Source organism: Onychomys torridus, chromosome 22, assembly GCF_903995425.1.
Source record: "Onychomys torridus chromosome 22, mOncTor1.1, whole genome shotgun sequence".
Lineage (NCBI taxonomy): Eukaryota > Metazoa > Chordata > Mammalia > Rodentia > Cricetidae > Onychomys > Onychomys torridus.
In genome coordinates this window covers 4,499,765-4,518,367 of record NC_050464.1, presented here as the reverse complement: position 1 = coordinate 4,518,367, position 18,603 = coordinate 4,499,765, and the positions used below count along the sequence as shown (strand labels likewise).

Here is an 18,603-nt window from a genome sequence, read left to right as displayed (position 1 = left end):
AAAAAAACCCACCAGAAATCACCTTTCATTAATTAATGCTATCTGGTCACTCACCTATGGGTACTAGCCCACACTCCTGAATGCCACACCAGAAATCACCTTTCTTTAATTAATGCTATCTGGTCACTCACCTATGGGTACTAGCCCATACTCCTGAATGCCACACCAGAAATCACCTTTCATTAATTAATGCTATCTGGTCACTCACTTATGGGTACTAGCCCATACTCCTGAATGCCACACCAGAAATCACCTTTCATTAATTAATGCTGTCTGGTCACTCACCTATGGGTACTAGCCCATACTCCTGAATGCCACACCAGAAATCACCTTTCATTAATTAATGCTATCTGGTCACTCACCTATGGGTACTAGCCCATACTCCTGAATGCCACACCAGAAATCACCTTCATTAATTAATGCTGTCTGGTCACTCACCTATGGGTACTAGCCCACACTCCTGAATGCCACACCAGAAATCACCTTTCATTAATTAATGCTATCTGGTCACTCACCTATGGGTACTAGCCCATACTCCTGAATGCCACACCAGAAATCACCTTCATTAATTAATGCTGTCTGTTCACTCACCTATGGGTACTAGCCCACACTCCTGAATGCCACACCAGAAATCACCTTCATTAATTAATGCTGTCTGGTCACTCACCTATGGGTACTAGCCCACACTCCTGAATGCCCCGCCAGCTCTCTTCACAGACTGACAACCAGCACCGGCTAAATTCTTACTATGCGCTTGTCCAAGCTGTAACCATGTTTGTTTTAATTTTTTTTCAAGTTTCCAAATCCAGATGCTAAAGAACCAAGAGGCTGCCCAGGGGTAACAAAAACCTTTCCAGATTCCACGCACGGGGACCATGCAGTAGGGCCCCCCATCCTCTCTCTCACCTCTCCTCTGGACCCCACCATCCTCCATCCTGCTGCTTTATGGAATACAAATCTTACCATAGCATTATCCTGCTTGAAATTAATGCCTCACTATCACTGACTGGATGAAGTCCAAATGTCTTAATGTGTTACACAAAATCCTCTCTTTTTATCATTTCAGCAAATATCTATGTGCCCACTGGAGAAAGTGCCATGAACCCCAAAATGGACAACCAGCCCTGACTCCAAACTTTATGCCCTTCAGATTAGCCATGTGCACAGCAGAAATGTCACATTCTCTAGACATATGCCGCATTTAGGATGTTCCTGGAGAAAGCCCATACCAATTTGAAGACTGCCTAGGATTTCTCAGAGGCATTGCAGGCAGAAGTACTTTTAAGTTCCCATATCACTTTCTTAAAAATACTCTGAGGTAAAATTAGTGGACCAAGAAATATATGGCCACTTACCAACTTTGGGCAAGAAACGATCCCTTCAACCAATGCCTGGCATGCTGTAGACACTGAGTGGCTAAATGTAGACACAATGAAAAGGTTCAGACTTGAAGAGTAGAGGCACAAAATACAGAATTAGAACTGAACAGTGGACTGAATTAAAATCAATGTGATTTTTAGTGCTGTTCCGACTTGGCCTACATTTGACCCCATGGGAAAACTCACGTGGAATTTGGGCAGGCTAAAATGGCAAAACCTTGTTAGTTCTGGCTCAACAACGGTCCGACTGCCAAATAGGACACTAGATTCCCCCACCTTCCCTCCTTACCTGCCAAAGTCCTTTCATCCAAAGGTGTGGGGGAGGGTGTTCAAATCTATCAAAGCAAACAGAACTGACCTACTGAGACCCAACTGCATCTGTGCTGTGTCACCGTACCGGCTGGAGAAAAAGCAAAATGCGTCCTGGGAAGGAGGCCAATTGCTAAGTACTGTGACTACAGGAATGTGACATTCTTAAAGTGAAGGCAGTTTGGATAAACTGGAGCTCACTGATTCCTCCAACAGTCCTTGCCATTGGTTTCTGTGGGTTTTTTTGTTTTTGTTTTTAAGAAAAATTGGCGGGGAGTGGGGGTGCACGTCTTTCTAAGCCCACAGCACTCAGGAGGCAGAGAGAGGCGGATCTCTCCGTGAGTTCCAGGTCAGCCAGGGCTACAGAGTAAGAAAAGAAAAATTGATTCGATAAAGCCATGCGGAAGCGTCCCTAGGCTTCTGGCAAAGACACAATCTTAAATGTAAACAGGAATACTGTAACACTCCGTTTAAAAGTCCTTGTGTGGAACGTGGCAGTAAGCTTTGAAAAGCCAGCAAATGCTTCCAACCCGAGATGCATATTTTGGAAATGATCCTCCCCTTCCCCCAAACACGTCAAATCTGTCTCTAGCCTGAAGGGAAAGGTGAGAATTCTCCCGCAACAGGCTGGGGCGGGGAGGAGGCTCATCCCTTCCAGGGAACAAAACCAGAGGGCAGCTAGCTAGCGCCGCTTTGGCTCCCGACAACGTGCAGACGCGAAGTGCGAGAACTCGTCCCCGAAGCTCCCTGCCTTAAAAAGCGAGCGCCGCGCAGAACCGCACCGCGGCGCCTGGAACCCGCACCCGCACCGGGCCGGGCCGGACTCCACGCGGCCCCCAGCGGTTCCCCAGGGGGGCTCCCCCTATCCGGACGCCACACCCCGTCACCGGCCGCACCTGAGGCCAAGTAACTCACTCAGGGAAAGCGGCGGGCTCCCCGCGGGAGCGCTGACGGGGACGCCGCCCGGCTCCGCTCCGCCGGGACTCACCGCCGCCGGTTTCCTGGCGAGAAGCAAAGTCCGGCCAAGACTTCTCAACCGCCCCTGCTGCCTTTCCCCTCGGGGGCGAGCGCACGGGCCCAACCCGACACGCACCTGAGCCAATCAACGGGGGAGAGGGGCGGGACTAAGGGCGGGCTCTGAGCAGCTCAACCAATCAAGAAGCTCGAGGGGCCGGGTCGGCCCTGCTCATCACTCCCGAGTTAGAGTGAGCGCGCTCCGCCCTCCGCCATCGCTCCTGGCCGGATTCTCCCTCTAGACAGACACAGAGAAGACGCTCGGGAAGTGTCTGCGTGCACCCCGGAGCGCCACGCCGGGCGTGGGACAGCTGAAGGAGGGGAGGGCCGAGGGACCGGGCTGGGGGAGAACAGGTGGCGCGGAGCGCCTGACGTATAGGTGTGCGCGAGAGGACAGCTTGGGGTGGGGCGGGGACCCAGCCCGGCCGGGGTCAGGTGGGAGCTGGGAGGATGCACCTGAAGGGAAGAGAAGGGCGGTTCCTTGGGATCAAAGGGGAAAGGAACGGCAGGTCCACCAAGGGTAGGCGTGAGCTCCTAAGGAAGGAGGGCGGTGCTCCAAACTCATATTTCTCTCCCAAAAGAAAGACAAACGCCGCCCTTGCACCTAATAGAAATGTACATTTGCACACCAGTGAGAAAAAAATGTCCGTCCCCGCCCCCGTAAACCACAGTATGGTCAGGAAAGCCATGTCCGCACACAAGTCTCTTTGCTTTTTCAAGGTTGCAAGGTGCCCTAGGAAAGGCTCCTGAGGACTCCAGTCCGGGAAACAGCCAGCCCTGGGGCAGTCCCGTCCCTGGAGGGTCTAGCAGATCAGAGGCCCAACTCCGACCCTAAGTAGCAGGTGTCTTGGGGCGACAGGCGAGGAACAGCGCTCCCAGCCAGCACACCGGGACAGCTTGTGCTCCGCGGCCGCCCAGCTTCCGCAGTTCCAGGTGAGCAGTCCGGCCCGCACAGGGGCGTGGCCTGGGGGCGTGGCCTGTTTCGCTCCGCCCCTCGGCCGGGTCCTGCCGCGCCGCTGCGGCTCCGCCCCCCTCCTTCCGTCATCTGCTCCTTCCGTCGGTGGTTTCTTCCTTCCTGCTTCGCCGGCGTCTTTCGCGATATGGGGAAGAGCTTCTTTTTCGCCAGCACCACCTGAGGATCCCCTGGAGCCGTCCCCCCGCGATGGAAGAGGATCAGGAGCTGGAGAGGTAAGGTGGGAGGGGAAGAGTGGAGCGGGGCGGCGGGCTGGGCCAGCGAAGCGGGTAGCGAAAGGGCACGCGGCCGACTGCGGCCCGGTGGGGCGGCTAGGCCTGACCCGAGGCGCTGGGGAAGGGAGGATCGAGAGTTGAGCCGGGCCGGGTTGGGAAGAGGGAGAAGCTGTGGGTTTATTTATACAGAAGAGCTCAGAGGGACACTAGCCATCCGGGAGGGGAGAGAAGTTGGGAATCCAGCTCTAAGTGCCAAACTGCCACCCCCATTAGAACTGCCTCGTGTAAGGTCGCGCACCGGGCGGTGCTGGCGTGTTAAGTCGGCTAGAGTTACCGCAACTCCGCTCTGTGCAGACTGCTCGTAAATTCTCTCCGTCAAATTCCCCCTCCTATTAAACTTCTCACTTCCTCTCACTTACTGGTTTACTTACCTCTTTCAAGTGGAAGCCTGCCTGCCTGCCACCTTGATAACTCGTGGTTGCCATTTTTATGCTAAAGTAATCGTGTTTTTTATGCCTGTCAACTCCCTTTTCATCTTCCAGCAGGGCCTACCCTTTTGTAACTCTGCCCCTTTCTTTTGCTCTATTCAAAGAAAGATTTTACAAACATTTAACTCTGTGCTTTTTTTTCTGAGATGACTCCCCTTGTGGGCAGTCAAGTGGAGTAGAGAGAAACTGGAGCTAAATAAGGATAGACTTTGTAGAGACAGGAAAATGAGGTAGTGAATCTAAAAAAGATAATCACAGAACAGTATTCCATATGATCTCATTCTTACAAAACAATATGTGTGTAGAAAAATATCAGGATTGAAGACCTCAGTGGCTGAAGGCGGGAGGAAGACAGCCTTGGAGATGGTCCAGGCAGCTGGAGCAGATAGACAGTGTGTGACATTTGTACTGCACGATGAGGACCATACCCTAGGAAATGCTCTGCGGTACATGATCATGAAGAACCCAGAAGTGGAGTTTTGTGGTTACACTACGACCCATCCTTCAGAGAGCAAAATTAATTTGCGAATTCAGACCCGAGGTACACTTCCAGCTGTTGATCCATTTCAGAAAGGCCTGAATGAGCTCATGAATGTCTGCCAGCATGTGCTTGACAAGTTTGAGGCCAGCATAAAGGATTATAAAGATGAAAAGGCAAGCAGAAATGAACCCACATTCTAGTCCCTCATGCAGGGTACAAGGAGGATCACCCTCATGATGGTGCAGAACCCAGAACTAGAGTCTTGACTGCAGCATGTTCTGACCTGTAGAAGGTGTGGTTCCAGCTGTTGACCCATTCCAGCTGTTGGAATTTCTGCAAGTATATTTGCCTAATAAATTCTCTCTTTTGTTTAAACTAGTTTGAGTGGTTTCTCTTCCTTGCACCTAGGTGACCCCCAAGGATGGTTCCACCCCTTAACTGAACCAACGCTGAAAGTGAACAAACAGATAATTGGGCCAAGTTGAGGGTTTTGATGATGGATATTAAAGGGGCTGTTCATTTCTGTATGGTTCAAGTGCTGAGGAAAGGGGAGATGAAATAGAACATAATCTGGCAAACTGTAGTTAAAAGGCCAGAAAGAAGGTTGCCAGAGGGATTTTATGTTTTCACATTTTATTTAGTGTGTGTGTGCACAAGCATGCCATGACACACAGATGGAAGTCACAGTACAACTTGTGGGAGTCGATTCTCTCTTTCTACCATATGGGATCCACTTAGATTGTCAGGTTTGACAGCAAGCATCTTTACCCACTGAGCCATCTCATCAGCCCTGGATTTTTATTAATGTGAATGCATCCTTTCATGTGACTGGTAGACTGCGTAAGGGTGAGGATAATTTGAAGGACTTGAGAATTTTAATTTTTCACAAGATTTTGAATTGGTATCAAGCACCATCTTTGTAACATTTGTAGGATAGATACCAGTTGACTGTTTGAGTTCCAGAGCACTGATAAAATACAGCGTTATGACAAGTAAACCACACACTTTATTGTTTTGTGTTGGCATGTTCTTGTGGATACATGTGTGCATACGAGGCCAACAGTCAGCCTTAAGGATGGTTCTTCAGAACTACCTACCTATTCTTGTTTTGTTTTGAAACAGTTTCACTAAGTAGCTCTGGCTGACTTGACTTTGTACACTCAGAGATCCACTTGCCTCTGCCTTAATTTCCCACATGTTGGGATTAAGGACATTTGCCATTACTCCCAGCCCCATCTTAGGTTTGAGACAGAATCTGTCACTGGCCTGTATTTGTCAGTTAGGCTAGGCTTCCTGCCTAGAAAGCCCCGGGATTACAGGCCTACATCCCACCGCACCCAACTTCTTTAGGTGGGTCCTTCTCGTGCTTTCACAGCGAGTATTTTACCAGCTGGGACAGCCCCCCAGCCCCAGTTTTAATTGGAAGAACTGGAATTACCAGGTAACACTTTCAGTCCTTGGGTGTGTAAATAGAGCCCAGAAGAGACACTATTTGATAGTCAGAATTTGGAGGAGGAGAATTCTGTAGTGGAAGAAATGACATTTTGGAAACTTAAAATGTTAGCAAAGCATATCACATCTAAGAGTTATCCTGTTTATCTCTCCAGTCCTGTCTTGTAAGTATCCTACCCGAGTGTGACTTCCTTTGCCCTAAATAGCTGTAGCCCTTGAGCCCAGTCACCTCATTCTCTAGTGCTGTGCTTTGGAGTCTTCATTGATGCTCATCTCTTCAGTCAAAACTTCCTTGTCTGCTGGGGATGATGGTGCATGCCTATAATCTCAGCATTGAAGAGACAGAAGCAAGAGAATTACAAGTTGAAGACCAGACTAAATATACATAGCAAGAAGTTGCCTCAAAACTATCACCGACGTACTTAAGATATGGAAACTAAATTTAGCTAAATTTGACCTCTTCTACCCTGCCAAGAGCCTATATTTCCCACACTTGACCCGCTTTTTTGAAAGATAGTTTTGTACTTATTGAGCACCTGCATTGTACCAGGCCTTGAGAACAGCTAACAACAGTAGGAACTTTTCTGTTTTCCTCTGTGTAGTCCTGCTGTCCTGGAACTCACTCTAGCCTCCAACTCAGAGATCCACCTGCCTCTGCCTCCTAAGTGCTGGGATTAAAGGCGTTGCCCTACCACACCTGGTATGACAGTAGGAACTTAAGACTTAATTCTGTGAAAGAAACAAATACAGGGTCAAGTAAGGAACTTAAGAGTACCTGCTTTGAGCACAAATCAGGGAAGATCTTCCAGAAATAAAGGGAAAGAAGAAAGAAGCTGTGTAGCGTGGAGAGCAAATTGTATGCTTGGGAAGCATGAACTGGTCCTGAAGTAGAAGCTAAAGGCTGGAGAACTGAAAGATTTGCATGTTTTAGTAGCACAGGCAAGAAGAAGGGCCCACTCTGTATTCAGGAAGAAGACGGGGTCAGGAGTGATATATTACTTTGATTACAGTGTGGGATGATGGAGTAGATGTAGCAAAGTCAGACTAGAAGCAGAGATAATCTGTACGAGTCAAGGTGGCCCAGAACAGCATTAATCTAACAATGGGGAGAAGGGTGAAGTCCTCAGGAGTGGCATGTAGAAGTCAAAGAAACAGATGACTCCAACTTACATCTAGGGCTGGGGCCAGTTATTAACAGGAGCTTAAAAGAAGTCACACGATCTGTTTTGAATATTGTAGTCATGAGTTGAGGGCCTTGGAAAAAAGTCTAAGCTGAAAATAAGCTGTCTGACTCCTAATCATAAAGCTGTAAGTCAACAAAGACTGGACCTTAGCCTCGGGCAACCTCAACAAAGGACCCAAGCCTCGGGCAACCTCAGTGGTAAAGTGTGGCTGAAAGAATAGCTGATGAGACAGTAAATTCTTCGGAAGGTGGAGCTGTGGAAGCCAGGAAAAGTGATATTAAGTCAGCCGAGCAGTTGTGGGGAAAGGTATGTGGGAGTTAGCACAGAGGCCACTAGGCCGTGGGTAGCACTCATTTGGGGTCAAAGGAGAGACTTTGCCGAGGAATGGCTTGGTTTGAGCCTCCCAGAGATAAAATACACGTAGCCATTCGAAGAGTATGTTTATTAGGTGGCAGCAGGGTTGAGTTCAGTCATGATACAAAAATAAAGAGAATTCTAGGGTGGTCAGGGCTCTAGAAACCAATCTCAAAGTAAGGAATCTTGGACAATGTAAGAACACAGAGTGTCCACTAGTGACTGCTACATCTCACAGTTTCATTGCAGTGAAGGATTAAGTGTCTCCAATTCTGTGGCGTGCAGTCTGAATCTGTTTAGGGTGGCCATAAACAGGTTCACATAAAACGTCTTTAGAAGGTAGGTGGGTGAAGGGAGAAACCAGGATAATCGGGAGTCCTATATGTGTGGAAAGAATTGTTGCATGGAGTCTGTAGGAACTGAAGGAGAGTTGAGAGGGAGCTGGGTGTGCTAGTGCACACCTTTAATACCTGTAGGCAGAGGCAGGTAGAACTGAGTTTGAAGGCAGCCTGGTCTACATAGTGAGCTCCAGGCCAAGGCCATGAAAGAAAGGACAAGAAGAAGAATTTGGGAGACACACTTGGACATGAATCATTTTTGTTTTTATTTGTTTGGTTTTGGTTTTTTCTTTTTCTGGAGCTGAGGACCGAACCCAGGGCCTTGCGCTTGCTAAGCAAGCGCTCTACCACTGAGCTAAATCCCCAGCCCAAATCATTTTTTTTTATATAAACTGGGGGGAAAAAACTTCACTATGGGACTTGCTCTCTAATAACATTGCACTCAAACCACTGCAGTGTTAATGATTCAAGATCAGAAGTTCTGTTCAGCCATAAAATCCTGTGCCCTCTAAAGAGCCAATCATTAAATAATAGACTTACATACCAAAGGCTTTTAATATCTAATAATTCTGAGTATTTGGCTTAGCACTTGTCATTTTCAAAGCACTTTACAAACTAGTTCTAAATTACATATAGCATTAACATCTAAGTGCCCTAATTGATGTAATACAGGTTTGTGCAGTATCTCTGTAGAGAAGAAAAAAGTGTCTACATAAAAAGTGATCCATTTAGTTGTGATAAGAAAGTACATCGGATTCTTAGGCCCATGATTGACCTCCCTTTTCAGCTCATTTATTAAGATGATAGTTTCCAGGGGGAAGGAAAATAGTATGATCAGAATATATTGAAAAAAATTAGTTAAAGAATTATTTGGTGGCGGGCATTGAGACAAGGTCTCTATGTAGCCCTGGTTGTCCTGGAACTCATGTAGACCAGGATGTCCTCAGAATCAGAAATCCACCTGCCTCTGCCTGAGTGCTGGGATTAAAGGTTGTGTGCCACCATACTCAGCTAATAGAAATACTATATTTTTCTAAAAAAGATTATAGTCTTCCATGTCTTAGACAAAGGTCTGTTGTTGTTGTTGTTGTTGTTGTTGGCTTAATTTATAAATTCAGATGATCTTTGGAACACCCTTCAAATGGAGTCCCCAAGAGACCACCAGATTTGTCAGCTTGCTTTCAAAGACCTGTAATAACTCCAGATCTATCCCTTTTCAGGTCAAATTCTTACTACTGTATTTTCTGCTGCTGCTTTGGATTTTATAAGATTGTGATACAGCTGCTGTGTGGGTCCATTTATTTCAAGGATGGAATGCTTATCACACCCAGCCCACACTGAACCTCGCTGTCTACACAGCAAGTTTTCACCTAATAGCACCATCCTGAAAAATGATGGAAATGAGTCTAATGAGTCATTCTAACGAGCCTTCTGTGGTTTGGGACAGGGCAAATGAGGTGTACATATGAAAAAGAAGACTGTGCTAATGTTGCTAGGTAAGTTCGGAACATAGAACGGAACAGATAAGGCTTGAGGCAATTGCTGTTTCCAGTGCACCCACCTCCTCTGGCAGCTGCTATCTATCCTAGGTGCTGAGGACAACAGACAAGACAGGCGTAGTCTGCTTTCCAGGAACTCTGAATACTGAAACTAGTGGACTGTGAAAGAAGTATTAGTGTTCAAAGTACAGAGGAGCCATTAGCTGGGCCCACACTCATACCTGCAATCCCAGCTGCTTGGGAGTAGCATTGAAGTAGGAGGGCCTCAAGTTCACTGACAGCCTGGACTACAGAGTAAGTTCAGAGCTCATCCTGAACAACTTGTTGAGTCCATGTTCAACACAAAAAGGAGATGCTTCACTTGTAGCTCTGTGGTAGAGTTCTTGTCCTATGTGTATAGGCCCAAGGTTTGATCACTCCTGAAGCCTGATCCTAATTAAATTAATCTCATCAATAAAAACCAGGAGTCAGATATTGGGGTAAAAGCTGAAAGATCAGAGAAGCAGAGCATCAGGCACCAGAGACTTCTTACCTGTCCGAATCCTGTCTCTGCCTGGCTTTATCACTTCCTGTCTCCCATCTGTCCAGACCTCTGTGGTTAACTAGTGGCTAGCTCCACCCTCTGTTCTCCAGGCAAGCTTTATTGGTCAGAACATAGACAAAATATCACACAACACACCCCCCACCAAAAGCAAGGGGACAATAATGAGTCTTGAGTCAGTATATGCCATCAGTGGTGGTCTTGCATCACATATCTGTGATGTGTGCAGAATGGGTGAGTGACGGAGAACAGTCAAGCTATGAGTTCAGACCATTTAATAGTGCAACATAGATGTAGGACTGGAGACTTGATACAAGAAACTAGAAAAGAAACTGTAGCCATGTTCACTTACTCTGAGGCTTTCCAGCCACTCCGTCACAAACAAAAACCAGTAAGTCTAGATTTACCTCTACCATGGTCTATCTTAATAGGAGTTGAGTCAACTGCTCTCAACCCATCTCCCTGACGACCATGTCAGAATAACTGGCGTCTTTTTTTTTTTTTTTTTTGAGACAGAGTTTCTCTGTGTAGCTTTGCGCCTTTCCTGGAACTCACTCTGTAGACCAGGCTGGCCTCGAACTCACAGAGACCCTCCTGCCTCTGCCTCCCGATTGCTGGGATTAAAGGCGTGCACCACCACCACCACCACCACCACCACCACCACCACCGCTGCCACTGCCGCCTGGCCTTAATTAGCATCTTTTTAAAGAGGATGCAAATCCAGGGCTTCCAAGTGTAAAAATTGGGGGTAGGAAGAGAGAGGCTCAGGACACTGAGCTGACTGCTGTTGCCTCTTGGCACCACATTGCTTTCTTCAAAAGAAACAGTTCAGCTGGGCATGGTGGCAGACAAAGCTAATCCCAGCCCTTGCAAAGCTGAGGCAGAAAGATGGAGAGTTTGAGACCAGCCTGCCTCAGACAGCAAGACCTTGCCTTCAAAATATAAAAGAACATTTTATTCATTTGTTAAATAACTATTGAACAGAGGGGTATAGCAAGAAACAAGCTGGCCTGCGTGCAGTTTAGTTTCTAATAGCAATAAATGCATCCTGTTAATCAATATTAGTGTGATTATTGTGATTATTATAATCTTGTTCGGTATGTTGAATGAACTGGTTGGTTTATGTGTCTTCATGAGTGAACGTTTTGGAACAAACAGAAACTCAATAGTTCCTGTGACTCCTTTAGCCCCAGAGAGTACTGTAAAGAAGTTTGGTAAGTTCCCAATTTGTTAAAAACTTTTTTTAAAAAACCATTCTGAAATAGCATCTCTATTAATAGCAATCAAAAATAGGTGGGTTGGATTTCTCCTCTCTTCGAAAAGAAATTAAGACTCTGCTGGAACATTCAAAATCTTCTCCACACTTAAAAATGAGAAAGGAATGAAAAATCTGTGGCAGATGGGTACCTGGTACAGTGCCGGGTATCTGGGACGTTGGTTGGAAACCAGGCCTCAATCTAGACCAGTGAGCATAAATTGCATAAACTAGACCATATGTATGCCTTCGTCAATAACTCCTATTGCTAGTAAATAACCTCTACCTGAGTGAAGGAAAGCCCCAGCTGGGCATGCTGGCACACACCTTTAACCCCAGCTCTCTCAGGAGGCAGAGGCGGGCAGGGATCTGTGAGTTGGAGCCCAGCCTGATCTACAGAGCAAGTTCTCGACCAGCTGGGGCTACATAGAAAGACCCTGTCTCAAAAAGAGGAAAGGAAGAAAAAAGAGAGAGAGAAATAAGAGGGGGGAAATGTAGTTTGTTGTTTGTTTGTTTGTTTGTTTTCTTTTTTTACTCTTTGGGGGCCTGCCACCCAGCTACCAAATAATCACACACATGGAAACTTATGCTTACTTCTGAATGTTTGGCCTTAGCTTGGCTTGTTTCTAGCTAGCTTTTCTTAAGTTAAATGATCTTGTTTACCTTTTGACTCTGGGCTTTTATCTTTCTCTGTTTTACATACCGTTCTTTACTCTTACTCTATGGCTTGCTGAGTAGCTGGACCCATGTCCTCTCTTTTTCCTCGCTCCTCCTTTCTACTCTTCTCTTTATTCTCTGCCTGCCAGCCCCACCTGTCCTCTCTCCTGCTTGGTTTTTGGCCATTCAGTTCTTTATTAGACCATCAGGTGTTTTAGACAGGCACAGTAACAGCTTCACAGAGCTAAAGAAATGCAACATAAAAGAATGCAACACATCTTTGCATCATTCAACAAATGTTCCACGGCATAAACAAATGAAACATGTCTTCAGCTAATATTCCACAAGAAAGAAAGGCTCTACATAAAGGGCTCATGAGAAAATCAAAGTGCCTAGAATATCTAAGAGGAAGAGACAGAACCAGTTTGTTGGTTTGTGTGGGCTTGGGCTTCTTCCCTTTCCAGGCAGAAGAGCCCTCTCTGGAGCCCTCGTTTTCAGAGCAGTGTTCAGAGCAGAGAGAACTCCAAGGAGAGAAGGCCTGGTGGCTTAGTGACTAGGCTTTCTGAATCTCTGGCTTCTTTACCTGTAGACTGGTAAGTAATAACACTCATTTGGTAGGATTATTATAAAGAATAAATGAATTAAAACACTTAGCACAGTTCCTAGTGGGTACCCACTCTCAGATATCATCTGTTGTATTGATGGTTGGTCAAGCCAGTTAATGGTGGTTACACTAATGGTGTCCACAGGCTGTGTCTTGTTATCTATGGGCATATCATCCTGTACTTCCATAATATCAATGTAACTGTCTACCATTGGTCATTGTCCTAGCTAGTTTTTTGTTTTGTTTTGTTTTGTTTTCCAAGACAGGGTTTCTCTGTGTAGCTTTGGAGCCTGTCCTGGAACTCACTCTGTAGACCAGGCTGGCCTGGAACTCACAGAGATCTGCCTGCCTCTGCCTTCTGAGTGCTGGGATTAAAGGCGTGCGCTACCACTGCCTGGCTAGTTTTACGTCAACTTGACACACCTATAGTCATCTGAGAGGAGGGAACCTCAATTGAGAAATAGCCTTCATAAGAACAAGCTGTGAAGTATTTTCTCAGGTATTGGTGTGGGAGGGCCCAGCCAGTAGTGAGTGGTGCCACTCCTGGCCTAGTGGTTCTGGGTACTATAAGAAAGCTGGCTAGCTGAATGGTGGTGATACATACCTTTAATCCCAGCACTCAGGAGGTGGAAGCAAGTGGATCTCTGAGTTCAAGGCCAACCTGGTCTACATAGTGAAACTCTGTTTCAAAAAAACCAAAAAGAAAAGAGAGAGAGAGAGAGGAGAGGAGAGGAGAGGAGAGGAGAGGAGAGGAAAGGAAAGGAAAGGAAAGGAAAGAGAGACAGAGAAAGGCTGAGCAAGTCATGAAGAGCAAGCAGCCAGTAAGCAGCATTTCTCTACGGTCTCTGCATCAGCTCCTGCCTGCAGGTTCCTGCCCCATTTTTCATGATGAACTGTGATATGAAAGTGTGAGTAAAATAAAATAATTCTTTTCTCCCCAAGTTACTTTTGGCCACAATGTTTCATCACAGCGGTAGAAACCTCTGTATACCCTAATCTCAGAAATGACATCTCACCAATCCTGCTGTTAAACGTGAATCAGTAGGTCCAGGCCATAGTCCAGAAGTGGTTGTTCCAGGATTACCTGGAACATCGGGGAGTTGAAGCCTCAGGACCACCTTGGAGGCTGCCTACAATAGTCCCCTGTAAAACAGCATCTTATACCCTCAGAAACCACGCCTTACTTTATCACCTCTCCTTCCTCTGTTCCTTCAGAGCACTTGTCATTCACTGAGTGGATGGACTTGTTTATTGACTAACTCTTTTTAACTGTAAACGCAACATGAAGGTAGAGAGTGTCCTTGTTTTCGGTGAATGACTGAAGGATGCATGATGATTGTCAATTCTACACAGGGAGGAAAAGAACAAAGTCCAGAGGACTGATAGCTCATACTGATGTGATTTTGCATCCTCATCAGCTGACACTGTGAACTCAGGGAGACAAAAGCATGAGTTTGTCACTGGATCGAACCTGTGTGTGCAGGACAGTGACGGTAACTACCATTTCTTCTAACTCTTGATGCATCTCTTTCCTCAAACCCTCCCCTGCTGTTTCCTTCTGTAGTTCTTATGCCTTCATACCGAAATGTATGTGTGTGTCCATCTATACAGACAGATGTCATATATACATAATTTACATATTTTACATTGTCTGCTTCCTCTACCAACACACACACACACACACACACACACACACAAAGCCTGGTGCACGTTGTTTGAATGTACACTGATGTATCCACAGCCCCTGCAACAGTGCTTGGTCCATAGTGGATGCTTGATAAGATGGACTTTTTTTTTTTCCTTATTAAATACCTCAAGAGCTGAAATTGAATTTCAAATGTTGGAATAACTATTGGATCAGTTTGTGGCCACATGTCTGTAGCTGTGGCATGTCCAGAAGCAGCATTTCACTACACTGCTCCCCATGCTCTGGCTCTTCCATTCTTTCTGCCTCCTTTTTCAAGATTGTCCCTGAGCCTGGGCTGGGAGCTGCGGGTGGCAATGATGAAGATTTCCCATTTAGGGCTGAGCACTCAGCCTCTTCTCAGTGCTTTGATCAACTAATGTCTCTGCATTGCCTGCTGCCCACTGCACATAAGAAGCTTCTTGACTAAGACTGAGAGCAGCCCTGGTCTGTAGCTGGAAACATAAATGTTAAGAAAGCAATTTGACAACATTACCATTTAGTGATGAAGTAATAATAGCAAGTTCTGCCCTTGGGCCTATGACCTCCCCAGCTATGGGATTATAGTACCAGGCACAAAATTTCCTCCTGTGGAACAGGCCTCAAATTCAATCAGGAAATGATAGTGACCCTCTCACAGTACTGCAGCCATTGCACCAGTAGGCACATCTTGCCTAGGGAGGTTGGGATTGTGGCATGCAGGGTCCAGTGCTGGGTAAGGTCACTGACATCTTTTCTCTCCCAGCAGCCTGCATAGCACCTTCCGACACTTCCATCTAGCAGGAAGGTTTCTTGGTTGGTTTGAGGTTGATTTTTCTAGCCCTGCAGTCAAATGAGGTCTTACTATGTAGTTATTATGGAGGGTAGCCATAATGGTAATAGCCTGTGTTGTTTTGGAGACCTCTGGAGCCTGCCTCACCAATAACTCATAGGGAGGTATTCCATGCCTTGCACTGCAATTTTCATTTAATAACTCGTGTCTTCTGAGAGCAGCATTGCATAAGTATTAGTTTCTAACCAACTGAGATTCCAGAATAAGTTGTAATTGGAACTCAGAGTTCAAGGATCACGCATCATTGAGATTCCTCATTTAAAGTGGTTTCAGATCTTGGCTGGCTTGCTTAGTCTGTTCTGCATACTTAAGCATAAATCTTGATGCTAAGAATACTTAGCAGATTTTTTTCTTCAAAAATAATTTATCAAATTGGAGACATAAGTTTCAGTTAGCACTGCATTCCAAAGATGAGGTGTGGAGTGCGGCCATCATTTTCTTTGTCAGAGTGAATGAGTTAGCTTTATGTTCTGTATCAGGTTCTGTGATGTCAGCTTTCAGGCTTGATGTTACAATTTTACTCCTGTCTGCATGTGAAGGTTAGACTTTGTCCTTAAATGGATGGTGAAATGGGGGCTTTCGAGACTTAGGATTAGAAACCTTGATTAAAAAGTCTTGTCTGGAGAACTGTCAGCCTATAGGTGTGTCACTGTCTGCTGCCCAGACTTGAGGCAGGCAAAAGCAGAAGGTTTCCTTCTTGTTGGGTGGTTCTAATGGGTCCACCTTATCTGAGCTGTGTGCTCCCCAGCAAGCCAAGACTTGAGAATGCCAACAAGGCTTCTTTGTAGCCAAAAGCAGATGGCCTACCACCACGCAGCTCTGACTGTAAAGTGAGACCGACAGACTCCAGTGGGAAACCAGCTTAACCCTCCTTTCAGAGTTGGTAGCTCCCACCCACAGGAAAGGAAACGGGCGTGTAAACGATAAGGAGGCTGACTTCAGTTACAGCCGGCAAGTCTTTACCGTGCAAAGGGCAGTGGCTTCGAGTCTGCTCAGAGCTAAGAAAGTGTGCAGACAAGATCAGAGACTTGGGCTTAGAGTCGTCTTTGCCCCTTACTGCATTCTCAGGGCACATCAGCACCACTACCCCCCCCCCCAACCTCAAGCCTTAGTTGACTCCTCACTAAAAAGGGGGACAACATAGCCAGGTGGTGGTGGCCCACATGTTTAATCCCAGCACTCGGGAGGCAGAGGCAGGCAGATCTCTGTGAGTTCGAGGCCAGCCTGGTCTACAGAGTGAGATCCAGGACAGGCACCAAAACTTCACAGAGAAACCCTGTCTTGAAAAAAGAAAAAAAGGGGGATGGGGTGGGGGGACAACAAGGTCAAGGGTTCTTCTGGGAGTCTGTGAAGTGACATGCTATAACCACTGTGTATGTGATGGGTACTAGGTGATATTTGTGTGCTTTTCTTAACAAATGTACAGCCATCAATTTTGAAAATTTAAAATAGCACTTTATATTTATTCAGTGCCTTATTGTTGCTTAACTCTGTTAATGATTATATTTAGTCCCCATAGAAGCTCTAAAAGGCTTGTAGGAATGTCTCATAGCTGTGCGCTCTGAACTGCCATAAAAGCTATCAAATTTCCAAACTGACGACGCATCAGCTCACCGGTGTTGTGGCTGCTGTCTCCTCTTCTCAGGCGATTCCAGTATGTTCTCAGTGCAAGACTAATAGAAACTGTGGTCCCTCGTCTCAGAGCGTCCCTGGGAAGTGTGTTCATCTGTTCAGTAAAGGATCTTTCAGACAAGGAGTTGGGCTGGGCAGGTTGTGAGTTTCCTCTGATGGACACAGCACACAGCACTGCAGCTGTGAGTGCCTTGTGCTGTCCTCGGGGACCCCGTGCTGAAATGTCACAAGTTAGCCTTTGTGTCTTCTCCTAGAGTGACTGGCAGGCCATCCTTGCTTAGTGGTGGGAGGGATACTATTGATAATTTGGATTAAATACCACCCCAAGTCAAATAATTAGTCTTGGGAAAGTTACCATCTCTAAACCGTAAGTCCTTGCCTTCGTATGACAAAGTTAAGCCGGCTGACTTCTAGTGCTGACACATGTGTAATTTTCACCTTGAATTTAAAAAATGCATAATATTTTGTTTAATGGGCTTTACCAAAGCATTTTCATTCATTTGGGGCTTTTTCTTTGTAAATTATATTAAACAGAGAACTATAAATACTTAGATTTGGGGCCTTGAAACCCAGTGTGGGTAGGGACAAACAGAAGTTTAATACATGGCCCAGCATCTGCAGTGAAAATGTCAGCCAACCTGAAAGTGTGTGACGGGGTGGAAGACACAGTGCACCATTGGAGTACACAGTGTGATCTTCCACTTAAAAGTTCCCCTGTGGTCTTGGTTGTGCACCTGCTCTATTTTTAATTCCATCCTAGACTCTTTGCTAGCATGGCTCCATCCAGTTAACTACAGCTGCTGTTCTGTCCTAAGGGCAGTTTGTGTTTCAGTAGCAGAGAAGGTGGTTCTAGGATGTACAGCTATTTCAATCTGGGCATTCATGAAGGCTAGAAGATTGTGTTGAAGCATTTTGATGCCCTGTAACATGGTGTCTCTGAATAACCCAGTCCTGCCATAGTATATGCTGGGTCTTTGCTGTTACACTGCTGGTTTCTGACACCCCAAACACTGAGTGCAGTGCCCTGACAGTCTCTTCCATTAACAGGTCATATGTGATGGGACAGAGGCAACAAAGTTGACAGTCTCTAATGGAATCTTCTGCCTTGGCTTGCTCACTTTAGCTGGCTCCTTCCTGTTCTTTATCTCTGTGTCCTTCCTAGTGGTTATGCTTTTATTTAAAGAAAGGGTCTCACTGTGGAGCCCTGACCAGCCTAAAACTCATTATGTCAACCAGGTTAGCTTCAGACTTGAAGCTATCCTTCATCCTCAGCTTCCCAGGTGCTGGGATTGTATATGTGAACCACCATACTAGCCCTGCCATTGAAGTAAGTTTGCATAAGAACGTGTTTGCATTGCATCAGAGCCCCACAGTATCCCTCAGCTTTGAAGGTAAATGTTTACGTCACTTTACTTTCTAGTCCTGGCCTACTTGCTCAGTGAACCACCTAAATTCAGTACTTTGAGCTTTTTAAAAAAAACATCTCCTTCAGAGGACCAAGTTAGACACCCCCTCCCTCTGTGTGTGTATTCACTTTCTGGATTCTGTTAAGCTACTATATTATAGGTTTTTCTCCAAGACCTGGTATGTGTATTAAGTAGGATGTCCTCTTAAATGTGAACAGGGATTTGGAATTGCATTCCCTACTTGAGTTTATTCTGTATGAGTTAGTACCTGAACAACAACTTGAAGCTTGACAGGGCAGAACTTAA

The 18,603-nt window shown here is 46.0% G+C and overlaps 3 protein-coding genes across 3 annotated transcripts in view; 2 read left to right on the top strand and 1 right to left on the bottom strand.

The window, feature by feature from the left end:
• Window positions 1-2,732, bottom strand: part of Lnx2 (ligand of numb-protein X 2) — a 70,828-nt gene extending 68,096 nt beyond the window's left edge. The window contains exon 1 of the mRNA XM_036172633.1: window positions 2,604-2,732. The gene's annotated coding sequence lies outside the window, so the exon portion shown is untranslated. The remainder of the gene's footprint in view (window positions 1-2,603) is intronic.
• An 822-nt stretch (window positions 2,733-3,554) lies between these two features.
• On the top strand, window positions 3,555-5,237 carry LOC118572677 (DNA-directed RNA polymerases I and III subunit RPAC2). Its single transcript, XM_036172456.1, has 2 exons — window positions 3,555-3,890; window positions 4,684-5,237. Exons 1-2 carry the CDS (start codon window positions 3,865-3,867, stop codon window positions 5,057-5,059), a joined length of 402 nt encoding a protein of 133 aa, XP_036028349.1. The 5' UTR covers window positions 3,555-3,864; the 3' UTR covers window positions 5,060-5,237.
• The window catches only part of LOC118572678 (protein POLR1D-like), a 33,261-nt gene continuing 18,497 nt past the window's right edge, over window positions 3,840-18,603 (top strand). The window contains exon 1 of the mRNA XM_036172457.1: window positions 3,840-3,890. Coding sequence (XP_036028350.1) covers window positions 3,865-3,890 — 26 coding nt within the window. The 5' untranslated portion in view covers window positions 3,840-3,864. The remainder of the gene's footprint in view (window positions 3,891-18,603) is intronic.

What these genes read in the sequence shown, in the direction of transcription:
- LOC118572677 (XM_036172456.1), top strand. Translation starts at nt 3,865, where the DNA reads ATGGAAGAGGATCAGGAGCTGGAGAG. An exon ending in GAGGATCAGGAGCTGGAGAG is followed by an intron (nt 3,891 to 4,683) that starts GTAAGGTGGGAG and finishes ATATGTGTGTAG; the next exon opens with AAAAATATCAGGATTGAAGA.